The 15,846-nt window shown below is 40.3% G+C and overlaps 1 protein-coding gene across 9 annotated transcripts in view; it reads left to right on the top strand.

The window, feature by feature from the left end:
* fgfr3 (fibroblast growth factor receptor 3) overlaps window positions 1-12,118 on the top strand; it is a 56,238-nt gene extending 44,120 nt beyond the window's left edge. For 6 of the 9 annotated variants that reach the window (XM_037538627.1, XM_037538629.1, XM_017690444.2 and 3 more), the window contains exons 10-18: window positions 1,704-1,849; window positions 2,408-2,529; window positions 2,637-2,747; window positions 3,423-3,613; window positions 3,792-3,914; window positions 4,832-4,902; window positions 6,805-6,942; window positions 7,106-7,211; window positions 8,702-12,118. In XM_037538627.1, coding sequence (XP_037394524.1) covers window positions 1,704-1,849; window positions 2,408-2,529; window positions 2,637-2,747; window positions 3,423-3,613; window positions 3,792-3,914; window positions 4,832-4,902; window positions 6,805-6,942; window positions 7,106-7,211; window positions 8,702-8,866 — 1,173 coding nt within the window. In that variant the 3' untranslated portion in view covers window positions 8,867-12,118. Of the gene's footprint in view, window positions 1-1,700; window positions 1,850-2,407; window positions 2,530-2,636; window positions 2,748-3,422; window positions 3,614-3,791; window positions 3,915-4,831; window positions 4,903-6,804; window positions 6,943-7,105; window positions 7,212-8,701 lie in introns of all 9 variants that reach the window. The other 3 variants (XM_017690443.2, XM_017690451.2, XM_017690447.2) reach the window with 1 other exon arrangement.
* The last annotated feature ends 3,728 nt before the right edge of the window (window positions 12,119-15,846 follow it).

Raw genomic sequence — 15,846 nt, 5'->3', positions numbered from 1 at the left:
CAACCCAGTCTCTCTCAGTTGTTTTAAAGATTTTAAACGGCAGCAGCTGCAGCTGAAAACACACACACACACACACACACACAAACAGATTCTCCCCTATGTTCTCTCATTCATTCTCTCTCTTCCTCTTTGGACTCTACACAGACAGTTATCTCAGCCTACCTCAGCTCCAATCAATGAAAGTTCATTGATTCTTTGACCTGTCTCTAGTCATCATCTTATTTGTTCAGGTGTCATCTCAGTGTTAGCTGGAGTGATGTCTTTGCCTGCCTGTCTTTGACACTTCATACCCAGGTGTGAGTGAGAGCGAATGTGTGTGGTGATTGTGAGGAACCTCATGCTCCCGCTGTCTCTCAGCTGTTTGATATTCCACTGTAGAGTCGACTATAAAAGCAGCTCTGACAGCACTTATATTGAGTCATCACTGACTGAGCTTTTGATGTTCACACCACTAGAGAGAGAAAGGGGAGCGAGACAGAGAGAGAAAGAGGGGAGAGAGAGAGATAGCTAAGTTTGTTTGTAATGAGAAATACCCTGGAGGTAAAGAGAAAAGGAGAAAAGATCATTGAGATAGACTTTTCTCTATTTCTAGCAGGACCATCCATCAACCTGAGGGGAAAGATAGAACAGTCAGTGTATGAAAGACGCAGATATAGACTTAGTACATGAGAGAGAAGGAGGGAGAACAGAGAGAGAGAGAAAGAGAGGACCACAGACAGGAGAGAGATAAATACCAAGAGTAACAGAGAAAGAGAGAGAGAAACCACAAGAGAAAAAACAAAAGGATAAGAGAGAGAAACACCCAGAACAAGAAAGAAACAGGAGCAAGAGAGAGAAACAGTAGAGAAAAGTAGAGAGACAGACCAAGAGCAAGAGAGAAACAGAACGAGAAAGAAAGAGAGAGAAAGACCAAGAGTAAGAAAGAAAAGGAGAGAGAAACAGAGAACACTAGGAGAGAAAGCATAATCAAGAGAAAAGGAGAGAGACAGACAAGAGAGAAAGGAAGAGAGAGAAAGACCAAGTTAAGGAAAGAAGAAAGAAAAATCCATAGAAAAGGACAGAAACACAACAGAAGGGAGAGATAAGGAAAGAACATGAGAGAGAGACATAGAGAGAGAGAGAGAGAGAGAGAGAGCGAACGAAAGAGCAAGAAAGACAAGAGGGTGAACCAAAAAGAGAATGCACAAGAGAGACAGAGAGGAAGTGAGGAAAGGAGAGAGAAACAGAAAGAACGAGAGACACTGACAATAAGTATGGCAGCAGACAAGAAGCAGCAGGTGAGCTGACAGTCCCTGAGGCATTTCTTTAGGATACGAGATGACAGCAGTAATACATATAAGTCTGTGTGTGCGTGTGCGTGTGTGTGTGTGTGTGCGTGTGCGTGCGTGTGTGTTTGCGTGTCTTTTTGCTCTGTCTCGGTTTAGCTGGCAGGTGCAGGCTCCTCTCTCTGTGTGGATCTGTGGCTGAGAAGAACGGACAGCCGGCATGTTTCTGTCTCTCAGAGCTTGCAAAGAGACGAGTTCCGTCCAGCACATCGCGGCCACTGCTTTTCCCACAACACACCATCATCCTTATCTCTTTACTTTCATACACACTCAGCGTTTGCCTTCTCACTCTCTCCCTCCGTCCATTTCACACCCTTCCTCGTATTCTTCTCTTGGGCAGAGATGACAACATGCTCTTCTGTTTCTTCCTTCAAGCAGGTGTCCTTGGAGTCTAACTCCTCCATGAACTCCAACACTCCACTGGTCAGGATCGCCCGCCTATCGTCCAGCGATGGACCCATGCTGCCCAACGTCTCTGAACTGGAGCTGCCCTCTGACCCCAAGTGGGAGTTTCCTCGCTCAAAGTGAGTTCCCTGCCTACATACATTGCCACATATACACATACACATTGAAGCATACATTATAATTTCATGTTTTAAGATTGGCCTGCATTATGTTGACCAAAATAGTTTACTTTTTTTGGTTTATGTGAATACCTTAATTAGTCGAAACACTCATCTAGAACTATGATTGGTCAAAATGCTCAAAGCACACATTGAAAAAACATACTGATTAGCCAGAGGGCTCATTTACAGTATCAGTTTTACACAGGCTAATATTATGATACCCATTAACAAATTATATCTTGCTGTCCTTCTAGATACATATCAAGGCTAATGTTAACCCCTTAAACAGCGAGCTTATATTAATCTTAATATTTATTAATCAGTAACTACTATGAATGATTTCATGACTAAATAATTTAGTGTGTGCCCACATAGAGGCCATTGGGTTTTAAAAGATAATGCAGATCATTTAGATTGCTTTCTTTTTTTGACTGTTTTCCTATGTGTTCATTATAAATCAGTATTGTTTTAGCTCCTTTAATTCAGTTGATTGTCCTATTGCGTGTGTTGCTGTAGACTAACGCTGGGGAAGGCTCTTGGGGAAGGCTGCTTTGGGCAGGTGGTGATGGCTGAAGCCATTGGGATCGATAAAGAGAAACCCAACAAGCCTCTCACGGTCGCCGTAAAGATGCTCAAAGGTGTGTGAGACAAAGGCACTACCAGTAAATGCTGTCATAGCATGTAAATCTGTTGGGTAATTATCTTTTTAAGGATATAATAAGAGTTTTAATATTTTTTCTCTAAGATGATGGCACAGATAAGGACCTGTCTGATCTGGTGTCAGAGATGGAGATGATGAAGATGATTGGTAAACACAAAAACATCATCAACCTGCTTGGAGCGTGCACACAAGATGGTCAGTGAACACACACAAAATTGTTTTTATGCCACTTTTATACTTTTTATGAAGCCATATCTATGTCCCATATATATTATATATTTTATATGTATTTACATATATGTAGCAACAACTAGAGGTGGGCAGTATGAACATATTTCATCATTATAGTGATAAATTATGTCATCATCTATAATGTCAGTACCTAAGAAGAAGTAACCAACTGCCTGTGTCATTAGAAAGAGATCATAATTAGTAATGTTTATATGAATATAGTGCACTGCAGTATAATAGTACAATGTAGTACAATGCATCATGGTAGTTTTTGATAGTATTCTCTAAATGTGGCACTACTGGTGTTTTTGCCTGTTCCAACTTATCAAACCTCAGAAAAATGAAATGTGACACATATAGTGTATCATGAAAGTGCCTTCAAGTGTTACGATATTATATTTAGCTCTTAACTCTAATCTCAGTGAGGAAAACAATGGTTTTATTCTGATTCTGATTTTGATTAAAAGCACTTTACAAAGTCAGTCCATTTCAGTGGTCCTATTAAAGGATATAAGCTCGGTTTTTCACTAGTTTTCCTACAAAATCATGTGGATATTTACAAAAACAACACTTAAACACACCATCCCACATACCTGGATGTTATGACTGTAATTAAATGTGTTGTGTTTGTGTGTGTAGGTCCTCTCTATGTGCTGGTTGAGTATGCCTCTAAAGGGAACTTGAGGGAGTATCTGCGTGCTCGGAGGCCTCCTGGTATGGACTACTCCTTCGACACCTGTAAGATTCCCAACGAGACACTCACATTCAAAGACCTGGTGTCATGTGCTTATCAGGTGGCCAGAGGCATGGAGTACCTGGCCTCTCAGAAGGTAAAACACTTACACTCACATTAACTTACATATTGTTCTAACACCTCAATCTCATGAATGCTTTATTGATGTGTTCTTACACTTGATTATATGAATACAAATGAATTGTGCAGGGCTTCAAGGTCCCTGAGAGTAGTTTAGGGCCATTTGTGACCTCTCCTTTTCTGTGTGTGTGAAGTGTATCCATAGGGACCTGGCAGCCAGGAATGTGTTGGTGACGGAAGATAACGTCATGAAAATTGCAGACTTTGGTCTGGCCAGGGATGTGCATAACATAGACTACTACAAGAAGACCACCAATGTAAGTCAGACATGATTCTTAATCTCATTGCGGTAGAGGCACTGCACTGTTGTGCTAGTTATTCACCAGCGACAAAAGCTACGTTGTATGCTGTGTTTTATTTTTGATGGCACTGTCAAATCATGTAGATATTATTATTATTATGTTAGAATCCATTGAGGTCAAAGCACTGCACCTAGATTATATGAATATTACAATGAAACATGGTAGATAAAAATGAAGCATTTTAAAATATCAACAAACCACCTCCCATTTATGATCATTACAACTAACTCCATATGTGTGAGGATATGGACTTATTTTAGCAGGCTTAGTTGTAGTTGCAGTTTTAAAACTAACTCTGCCATGTGGATGCTGTACTTTAGCCTGGCTAGCTTTCACTGTGAATTGTTTCATTGTGAATGATATGCTTCAAATAGTGCTGTATTACAGCCATAAAGGGGGTGATTGACATAACATTGGTGTGAATTCTGACGTACGCACACAACTCAGTAATCTAATCTTGAGAAATATCTGTCTAAAAGAACATTCAACTTGAAGTTAAATATCCTTGTTTTGTGTGACCTCACTTTATGTCCCACTCTCCCCTACCCCAATTAGGTATTGATTAAATCTTGAGATTAATAAATGAATAATAACCTACTGTTTTGAGGGGTTAATACTGACTTTCCATACTGTAAAGAGCTTTACTAAAGCGATACGAGTGGACAGCAGGAGAACCCTATTTATGATAACAGTTCTGGATCTCACTGGGCTTCAGCTAGTGGGAATGATCAGATGTGCTCTACTGGAGTATCTGTGTATTAGATGGGACAGTAGAGGATTAGCCAGAAGCGCTACTGATATTATCTGGGCATCTGTGTGTTCTGCCACTTCAGCTTTTCTCTTGTTCTGACCAAACCGTTGTGTGCTTTCAGGGTCGTTTGCCCGTTAAATGGATGGCACCGGAGGCGCTGTTTGACCGGGTCTACACGCACCAGAGCGATGTGTGAGTTTACACTACCTCCTATATCCCTTCTTTTCCCCTTCACTCCATCTTTTCTCTCCATCATGCCATCCCTCCATCCAGCCCGCTCATAAACCGGCGGAGGAATGCCACTGTTTGAACACCATGACTGCGGGTATTAGCATCAAACACAGCCATGCGTGGGGTTGAGAAAGTGTGTGTATGTTTTACTGTCCGCCATGCTTTATTATACCTAAACCAGCAAACTCACATTCCATCCCACGTTAATAGTGATGGGGAGGTGGGAGAACAGGTTTCTGTTCATTGTCTGCTCAAACACCAGGTTTTGATTAGCATGTCAGTGTGTCACAGAGCAATACAGTAGTCCTTCAGGTCTTCTCATGGACACACACAGTGCTGTTTTTTCCCATGTGTCTCAAATGGAATGTAATCATTGCTGCCTAAGCTCAGTGGGATTGCTGTAGTGAAATCATATTATCAGCACACTCCCCTAGGCACTGCAGTGCTGGAAATAGGCCTTAATTCAGACGATCTGTTTTGTTTTTAGCTCTCCAGTGTGGTGTATGTATGTATTTATGTATGTGTATGTGTGTTCCCAAAGAATTCTTGTTTCATTGCCTGCTGATATGAATGAATAAGACTTGAGTCTGACATAAAGCTAATGAATGGATACTGATGTGATGATGGGCCAATTATTCAGCATTCATTGGGCCTCTTATGGTGTGGATGTGGGAGAGGAGCACAGAGAGAGAGAGAGGGAGGAAGAGAGAGAGAGGAGTTTAGCTGGCTAGCGTTAACTGGCTCTTAGCTCCTGTTGTCTTTTAGCGTGGCTAATTTGATTAGCGCTGCTCAGTGGTGGTGTGGAAGGAATGAGGCCAAACAAAAGAGCCCTGGGTTAACAGAACAGCTTGTGATAACACACACACACATACACATAGACACACACTGCTTTAATAGACTCGCCTCTCATATCACAGACACACATTATAGGCCTCACTGAGAACCAACAATACTGCTCTCTCACATCCGCCAACAACCTAACACCCCAGAGAGAGAGAGAGAGAGAGAGAGCAGGTTTGAAGCTTTGCAAAGGTGTTTAAACAGCTTAAAGATGCAAATTAATGAAGAAATGCAGTACTGTCCAGAAGTCCTAAGCATCTGAAAAAATGATATGTAAAGCTGTTTATCTGGGCTATAAACATTTATTTGTTCATAAAAAAACACCAATATTAGATTAAATGCAAATAAGCAAATCAACAGTTCAGTGAGTTTTTGTGTGTCAGCGTGTTAGCCTAACCCAGAGGTCGGCAAACCAAATGTTAATCAAGCCACCTTGGGAGCCACAATATCTTATGTCCATTTTGACATCTTGGCTGTAAATACATTTCAGTCTAAAAATGCAGATTTACTTTACTTTGCTTTGCACTTTAGCTCAGCTATAGCTGGTTTTCTCGCATCTCCGGCAGGAAACTTTTCCTCAAAATTAGAATATTATCTTGTAAAGTGTTTCACGATGTTCGATTTTTTACGAGGCTGAAGTCAGCTTCTCATTCGTCAGCTTCTTGTTTGAATTTTCCCATTGTACCTTAAATGGTGAATCTCATCATCATTGCTGTGTTTGTCTTGTAAATGCAACATTGGACTTGATGTATTTCAGTGGTAAACAAATGTAGGACATGTCAGTAGCTGGAAATAACTTTGGTTTTGTCAAGACAGCCATCGATGGAACTTTCCATTAAACTTCAGGCTGGAACTAGAGATGGTTCAAAAGGTCAAACTAGAAAAATGGCATATGGCAATCCCTCGCCCACTGAACTAATCACACTGTCCATATAGCATTGTGGTTTTACTCTCTGTTGTCCACCCATGTTCTTTCTCTATTTGGTGGCGTGTATTCACCTTTGGCCTCTTCTGCTCTTGCAGCTGGTCTTACGGGGTGTTGCTATGGGAGATCTTCACACTGGGCGGCTCGCCGTATCCTGGCATCCCTGTGGAGGAGCTCTTCAAGCTGCTGAAGGAAGGCCATCGAATGGACAAGCCCGCCAACTGCACTCACGAACTGTACGCCACTCAAGCCACTCAAAACAGATTTCATACTGCATTCTTTTATCACTAGCTTCAAGCAGGAGCAATATTCTTACATCCGTGATTTTATTTTCATTGAGATTTGTTTTCGTCAGAATGAAAGAATAGGATGTTTCTGATGCTTGTGTCGTTTTGGCAGGTATATGATCATGCGTGAGTGCTGGCATGCTGTTCCCTCTCAGAGACCCACGTTCAGACAGCTGGTGGAAGATCACGACAGAGTGCTGTCCATGACATCGACTGATGTAAGAGCGCTCTCATCCTCACTCTTTCTGTCTCTCGCTCTCTCTCTCTCTCTCTCTCTCTCTGTGTCTCTCTCCTCATCACATTCCTTCTCAGTGTCTCCAAATATACACAGCAGTTCAAGTGCATTTGTTTAACAGTGTTAACATGATAAATTATGAACACCAGAAAATGTTTAACCTCATAAACACATTTCCCAAGTTTAACCCTTTGAATGTAGTGCTCCATGCTGAACTCCAGCTGTTCTCTCACTGTATGTTACTATAATATCTGGGATTGCAGCCCTCTTTTTAAATGCATTTTAAAGTTATACTTTCAGCTAGGGTTGGGAAATATGTTTATCTTTTTTGTGATACATTATGTCACCAGAAACATTTCTGAGCATAATAGAACACTGAGCATAATTAGTCTTGTTTAATTGGATTGTTAAATTGTTGGAATGTTACATGAAAATCATTTGTACTCAGTTTTTGATAGTTTTAAATGCTGGAAGAACGACTTTTTGCCTATTTCAACACAACAGATGTGAGCAAAAAATATTGTGATATACAGTGTATGGTGAAATATTCTTGAAGCATCTTGATGTAATATTTTTTGCATATTGCCAACCACTCACTTTAGCAAAGTGAAAATATCCAGCTACCCTTGAGAATTCCCACTGTAACAAGAAAAGAGCCATATGAACAAGAACGAAAGAGAGAGCAAGAGGACTCTCGGAGGACTTATAGCCATAGACTGCATATATGATACATAATATAATACATACATAATGTGATACATAATATGATTTGGTTTGACAGCCATAATAAAAAATATAATAAGAAAGCAAGAATTTTGCTATTTTAGTTTTTTACTATGCCCAATCTGAACATGCATACACTGTTACCAACCTGGTGGTTAATTCCAAAATGTTAAATGGGACAAAGCCATTGATTTACATGATTTACAGTGCTCTTAATATAGAGTCCAGGTTCCCAACCCTGGTCTTGGAGTACCCCCTGTTCTGCACATGTTAAAGTGTTTCCTCTTTGGATTGTTGAAACAGTTATGTTGGAAACAGGGAAAACACTGTAATGTGTAGGACAGGGGGTACTCCAGGACCAGGTCTGAGAACCTGTGCTCTACTGTATTATATGGTAAAGTCTTCACATTCTTCCTTGAGAACAGGCCCTTTACATGACCAGGTTTTTATTTACAAAGCTCTTAATTTTGTTATAACACTGCAATAAAATGCGGTGTGAGCACCAGGAGCAAAACGAATGAAGGATCTGTTAGTTGTAGGCTTCACTATTGCTGCAAACTGTCAGTCAAAGCCTTTTGTTCTAAACCGTCTGTTACAATTTTCACGTTTATTTTTACAAAGTTAGCTTTGCTTTCAAACCTTTGGTCTGTGAGCCATTGCAGTGTATACTACATAATGAGTGTTGTGTACTCAGCTGTTATGCATTATCATAAACCTGAGTGTATTTGTGTGTGTTTATGAACTCCACAGGAGTATTTGGATCTCTCTGTGCCGTTTGAGCAGTACTCTCCCACCTGTCCAGACTCCAACAGCACCTGCTCGTCCGGTGACGACTCTGTGTTTGCTCATGACCCCCTGCCTGATGAACCTTGCCTACCTAAACACCACCACAGCAATGGCGTCATACGGACATAGACGGCCTTAACATCACCACAGCAACGGCATCGTATACACATCAGATCCCTAAACGTTCAACACAGTTAAGAGGGCTCAGGGGTCATAGAGACCCTGCTGTAGGAAAACCCCCTATAGCCCTCCATATAGCTGCGTGGACCAGCTTGAGTGTCATTATACTGCACAGAGCACTCCAGCCCTCTAGCCCCACACACTGAGGCTGGAGGGTGGGAAAGGCTGTGTGTAGAGTCTGAACTGAGTGGACACAAAGGACGGACATTAGTCCTCTCCCTCTTGCTCCTGCTCCTCTTCTGCTTCCAAACCGACATTCTGCTTTTTCAAAAGAGAATTCCTATTTTTCTACTCGGCCAGTTTATTTTTCCTTTCCTCTCGGCATTTTGAAGGGTGAAACCATTCCGTGCCTACTGAACTAGTGCAGAAACAGCTGGACAGGGCAAAGAAGAAAAGTGGAGAAACGTGTCACAGCGCAGCAACACTTTGGAGTGACACACAGAGTGGCATTCCATACAGGACAATATGGGAAGTTGTGGGAAAAGCTTTTTTTTTTTTCATTTACCGCAATATCTGATTTCAAATCATTGCTTTCAAACACAAGGCCAGTTTCATGTTTTTTTCTACTCTGTAACCTTTTTCACAGTGAACTTTGAAGAAAAGAGCCCCACATGTGAGATTTGATTTGAGCGAATATAATTGTGTGCTTTGTATGTATCTAAATTTTCTATTGTAAATATATAGATATAAATATGTATCATATTGCAATCAGCAGCAGTGTAAGAGAAAGAAATTGATTTTTAAAGCGAGTTTTAAGAAAACCATGTATTGCAAATGAGCATACACTGTTGAGGTCATGTAAACATTTAATCTTAAAAAGCAAAACAAAGGTTTTATTTGAATTAACATGTATATTTGTAAAGCTATTTATAGACTTAACATAAGGATTTTAAGGTCTAAAATTATAGTCTAGGGTTTTTGGTACTGTAAACAAAGGGTTTTGTTTTTTTTGTTTTCTTTTTTTCAGATTTTAATTTTTATAAGTTATTTACCACAGAGGTGCAACATTTTCTCAGCCAGTGGTTTTTGTTATTTTCATCATCTTTTCTTCCTCTTCTTTTTGTTGTTCCATCTTTTTGTTTACAGTGACAGGAATGTACACAAACACTATTGGCAATATAAGTATCAGTGTAACACAATGAATCAGAAGTCAAATTCTGAGACACGAACAAAGGAAGCCAAATGTTTTATGTTGTTTTGACTGTGATTTCAGTTTTGAATTGCGCCACATGATGACCACACATGACTTTCTCCAGAGAAGAAATGCGCAGAATTCTAGAGGGTCAAGCACACAATACACAATGCAGCACTGAGTCATGAATTTCTCAGCATTTATCATTTGATACAAGCTCTAAAAAAGTCATCATATAACTACATCAACATTAGAGTTTCTCTTCAAAGCTGTATTAGGGGAAAATAAATATATCACAGCAGTGACAGTCTGACAGTCTTCTCTGAGGATGAACACTGTGGTCCTCTATGTTGCTCTATGATATGAAGGAATGCTTTGTGGTTAAAACCCAAAAGCATAAACTAAGACAGTAGTAACTATATGGTCAAACCGTTTTATAAAAGTGTGGTTTTTTTTTTTTGTTTTGTTTTTTTTTGTTCATCTATGCTAAGCGGAAATGTAATGTCGAACCGAGGTAATCTTCTGTCGCTACATTTGTAAAAGTGCCAAACTCTTCATCTTCCTTTCTGTTCTGAGTATGTAAAATGAGCACAGATCCTTTCATTGCTGTTCGATCTGAGAGTGCGTTGATGTTACTCGAGTGTCTCTGACCATGTAAATTTAAGCAAAGCATTCTGAGATGTCTTGATTGGGTCTCAGGGTGTATTTAGACAATTGCGCTCCGAACAGATAACCGGCAATAATCTATAAAGGGACGAAGGAAGAGACAGCATGGTGACGTGCTTGCTGCTAAAACGAGAAAACTGTAGATTTGATACCTGATGAGCATGATGCTGTTCCTCTCTCCTCTCTGATTTCTTCTTATCGGCCCATTTTTATATTCATCAAGTGCCTGGCCCCCGAGGGTTCGATATTTTGCTAGAGGTTTTTGAATGTACAGCCACAGCAACAGGGATATAAGCAGGGTGTTTCTTAAAACAAATTTTTGTAAGGCACTTCTTTACTGTTGTTGTCAGCCTGACACATCCGAGACATTCATGCGGAATGTTCAGTCTCTTCTTCTTCTACTTCTACTTCTTCTTCCAGGCGAGGGAGGCCGTTCTCCTAAAGGAGAGAGCGCCGGGTGTTTAACTGCCGTTTTGTTTGGAGTTGCATGTATATTGATTAGAACATGCTTTCTCCTGACCCTTGGACCCCTGGCTCACCTCCGTATCCTCTGCTCTACTACTGAAAGCCCCCCCACCAGCACTGTGTACTTCACTCAGTACAGCTGGTCTTTTTTCCCCTTCCACTTAAAAATCTGCATTATTTATTTCAAGTATTTATGATTTCTGTCTAGACTTTACGTACAAAGATGTAAACATCTTGATGCTTTCGTATTCCAAGATGGAGGTAGGGCCAAGAAGTGTTCTGGGGTTTGAAGAGAGTTCACTTCCAGTGACCTGGAAAATGTTTACATGAACTTTGTGACAGCGCTTTGAAACATCGTTGTTTTTCCCACCACTTTTCGAACTGGTTGGAATGATAAGCAATACGGTCAGATGACCATTCATCCATTCGTCTTTAATTTGTTTTCTTTTAGCTCTATTCGATAGCGCCATTCAGCTCTTATTAGGAGTAAGATATTAAGTTAAATTATAGTTTTAATTTGCAGATTATTACTGTACATCGAGTAGATTTTATATAGGTGTGTGACTTGATTCTTTTTGATAGAAGTGACAGTACTTTCTCACAAAGGACGTAGTCAGACAATGCATTCCATGTAGACTTTTTTATTTTCTCATATGTTTTGAGGGAATGAAGTTTGCTGAATTCGCGTACCCAGGTCTTTCAGCCTCCATCTACTCCTCTCTCTGTCTAACACATGAATGGGGAAACAAAAGTTTACTAACAGTTTGAAATGAATACCTTCTTTTTGGTCTGTGTCTCTGCTCTCTGGAACATTCCGTTGTATTTCGGTTCCACCCCACAGAGACAAGGTGGGTTTGAACCTCTACACTCGCAGTCTGTGCCTGACAGAACTTTACTGTCAATCAAAAACATTTTCAATAAACACACTATGAAATGAATCTTTTTGTGATTTCTTGCATGCGTTCATTGTTATTCTTTTTGATTGTTATTTTATATTGTTTTCTGCTTGGATGAATGCATTATTCAGCAGCGAGTTCTTGTTATACTTCACATTCTCATTTTAGCCTCGCTGCTTTCCATTTTTTATTCATTTCTCCTCAAGAAAAACAACCCATTGCAGCATTTACAGTTAAATAGATAAGAAATTACAAAGGGCATAAACAAAAAGAAAAAATGATCAAAGAGCGTAAACAGAAACGGTGTGAGAGGGAACCAGGCAGCACATGAGAAAGCTATGAGGAATGTGCTGCATTTAGATTTATTTATTATTTATTTATACATTAAGCAATGGACCGTAAAACTTTCTTTAGACCTTTTTTCTTTAATCAAAAATCGTGTGTTGGTTTTTGACTCCTGCAGGTTCCCTGCAGTCTAAAATCTCCAATACGACCAGAAGGGGAACATCCTGCACTTCTCCACAGAGCTGAAGAAGCTCATTCATCGTATGTGTGTGTAGACTATACTTCGCAGTTAAAGAGCCTCTTTCACAAATGTGTTTGCAGTGCTTGGGAGAGCCAGTATTAAATGAACGCTACTGTTGCGGAGCTGTGTTTGCACTGGGGGACGAGTTTGCATCTCTCCCTCTCTCGCATTCTCACTCTCTTCCTTTTTCTCTAATGTTCCTTCTCGTAGGCCACACTTACATCAGTGTACAGAGTGTAAAGGGGATAGTCAGCATAAGCTTGTTAGTTATTATGGTCTGGACAGCTAAACTGTCCAGCTAGCCAGGGCCAAAACCCCATCTTGATCCCATCATAAACAAGTATGTAGACTGAAGCCAATCTGACGTTAGCAAGCTTCTCCCCAAGCTGGTACTAGCTACATCCATACAGAAATAGCTTACAGCTACACTATGTAAGATCTGGGGATTTGGAGACCTCTCTGGTGGACATGTGGTTGCATGCAGAGCATTTTATAATGTCAGTTGTGATTCAGACACCTTTCCTGAGCAGATGAATCTGATGACTGCGAGCACACTGAAAGAGTTTTCAAAGAGAACTCAGTCAAAACGTATCTTAAGAGGATGTAAGTGAATAATCTACTACTTTCACCATATCTTATCAGTGCAATGTTAATTTTGCACATGAGATCAAAAGATCAAGCTGGACCTTCTTTTTGAGCCTGTGCGAGTAACGTTAATATACAAAGTGTGATGCAGAAAAACAACAACATTCAATCTAACACCTCTGACTTTTAATTGATTATTTCAGGCTTTACAGGGTGACACGCAGCAGTACACACACACCTTATTTGAGTTTATTTCAATTCTCCATGGAAACCTGTTAGCTATTAGACTAGCTTAGAGAAATACATCTTACTGAATGTTCAGTGTCACTTTAGACATCAGTGTTGAAGAGCATGTGTTTATGGACAATCATCGTAATCATACTTCATGAGTGCTTTTAGACAGTGTGTGTAATACGTAGGGAAACTCTTTCCTCGCCTCTTCAGAGAAGGACTAATGTTTTTTTTTATGAAATAAAAAAAAAAAACATCTGTAATTCATGTATGTAGTTTCATTTTGATGTTGTTGTTGGAGACAAAAAGGTTCCTGAATCCTGAAACGTTCAACAGAAAATTGTCCAAGCAAGATTTTTCTTTCGCGCTGCTATCTGGTAACATTGGAAAGGAAAATAAAAAAATGATCTCCTTAGTATCTTTATAGTTTCTGCTGGCCAACAATGAGATCAGATGGAAAGATAAAGGAGTCTTCTACAGCTCACATACACTATACCTCAGCAATAGTCTCTCAATATAGTCACACATTCTCTCAGTTTTGCCAGGATAATAATGTTCATGTTTATCTGTTGCTAAACGAAAGAAAGGAATCTCACTGCGTGCACTATGAAGAGTCTTCTCAGTGTTGGTGCTGTTATAATTAAGAGCCTTCTGGGCCAGAAGGATCCCATATCTCCTTTTTGTCCAACACTATTTCTCCTAAGGAGTTTTACAAGAAGTATTATTAACTCTGCTGAACCTTAAAAGATCAACATTTGGGTACCCAGGTACCGCCAAGCAAGCTCTACTACTGACTAGGATTTCAGAAGCTGGTCTGAAAGGCCAAAGTGTCACACCAGCATGTGTAGGAAGTGGCAGTGCAATCAACCAATCAGTTTTCAGCGGGTTTGACCAATTGCTGTTAGATAAAACTTCACTTTAGGCCTTCTGGAAGTTGCATCACTCGCTGGTAGCATGACTGCTGTGTGAAATGAAAAACAGTGGCAGCAGCTGTATGTCAGAAAGAGTCACCGTAAAACTGCTACATATATGAAACATAGTTTAATAATCTTTTCTGGCCACCACAAAAACTATTTCTACTGTTTAATGTGTTTTTCTCCATAGATAACAAAAATGACAAAGATATCAAGTTAAATGACAAATGCAATGCCAGCCCCATCCTATTTAGTATACTTTTACGCTTGTGTAAATATGACTTTTATTTATATTATTCTATCTCCCTTTTGCTTGGTCTTGGTCTCAACATCAAACAATTTTTTTATGCTGTGATGCCTTGCCTTGGTTTGATCACACCAGCATGATCAGCAACTTGTAAGAGCTAATATTACTCTAGCATTGTATAATAGTAGTACATAGTACTGGAATCCCATAGGGGCATTAGCAAAAAAAATTATTTATTATTATTTAATAATAATAATAAATAATTATATATATATTTTTTTTTTCACATTTATGGTCTGAACTGAAGGCCTAGCTCTTATAGTCACAGTTAACGACAGCTCTCCACACATAATAACAGCTGACGGAGACGTTATGATAACACCAGTGTACTCCTGTTTGAAAGTTTAAACTACCTACCCCAGCATCATTGTGGCTAACTGGTAATGTGTTTTGCAATATTTCTATTCTCGCCTGTGGATTCCTCGGTGATGCATGTGTGCGTGTGCATGTGTGGCTTGCTTTCTCTGTAGTCTGTGCTGGTCTGTGTCCTCAGTCAACATATTTGAATATTTTTCTGACCAGAGAAACAGACCAAAACGGTCCACTGCATAAACAAACCTAAAAACAGAGAGAACACATTCTGTGTGTATGTGTGTACCGTATGTGCCGGACTCATGTCGTGCCAGGCCCCCCTCTGTAATTTTGCTAGTTAACTGTGTAGTGGGGCACTCATAGAGCGCAGTGGTCTGAAGCACACACACATGCACAGTGATCTGGGGTATGCAGTAACAGGCTGAAACTGGGAGGCCTACGCATAATTAATAGCTTCACTGCGGTTACAGAGAGGGCAGGATTGCAGAATTTATTTTTTGCTAAATTTAATAAACTAAAAACATGGGGCTTGAGGGTATGTGCACATCTTGTATGTGTGTGTGTGTGTGTGTGTGAGTGAGAGAGAGAGAAAGGGGGCTTGGCTGGGACTGGGCTCTGACCAGACATGCTGTTTACCGTTAGTCTGTGGCGACATTTTTCAGGCCTATTAAAAAGCCGCTGCAGACACCAGCGCTTATGACGCACGCAGGAAAAGAGGCATGGGGGGAGGAGTGAAGGAGGAGGGGAGGAAAAATGACAAGAAAGTGAGAGGGAAAAGCTGCAAGAGGAGAGATGTGTCAAACATAACGTCAGGCTGGAAGGCGCAGGGCCTTGGCTGGGGCAGACTGGGGGACTCCCCACCTCGCTGAGAGCGGCCTGTGTTTATCGAGTCTCG

The sequence above is a fragment of the Pygocentrus nattereri genome, chromosome 5, assembly GCF_015220715.1.
Source record: "Pygocentrus nattereri isolate fPygNat1 chromosome 5, fPygNat1.pri, whole genome shotgun sequence".
Lineage (NCBI taxonomy): Eukaryota > Metazoa > Chordata > Actinopteri > Characiformes > Serrasalmidae > Pygocentrus > Pygocentrus nattereri.
The sequence above is the reverse complement of the archived record's forward strand: the minus strand, read 5'-3'. Positions and strand labels throughout refer to the sequence as shown.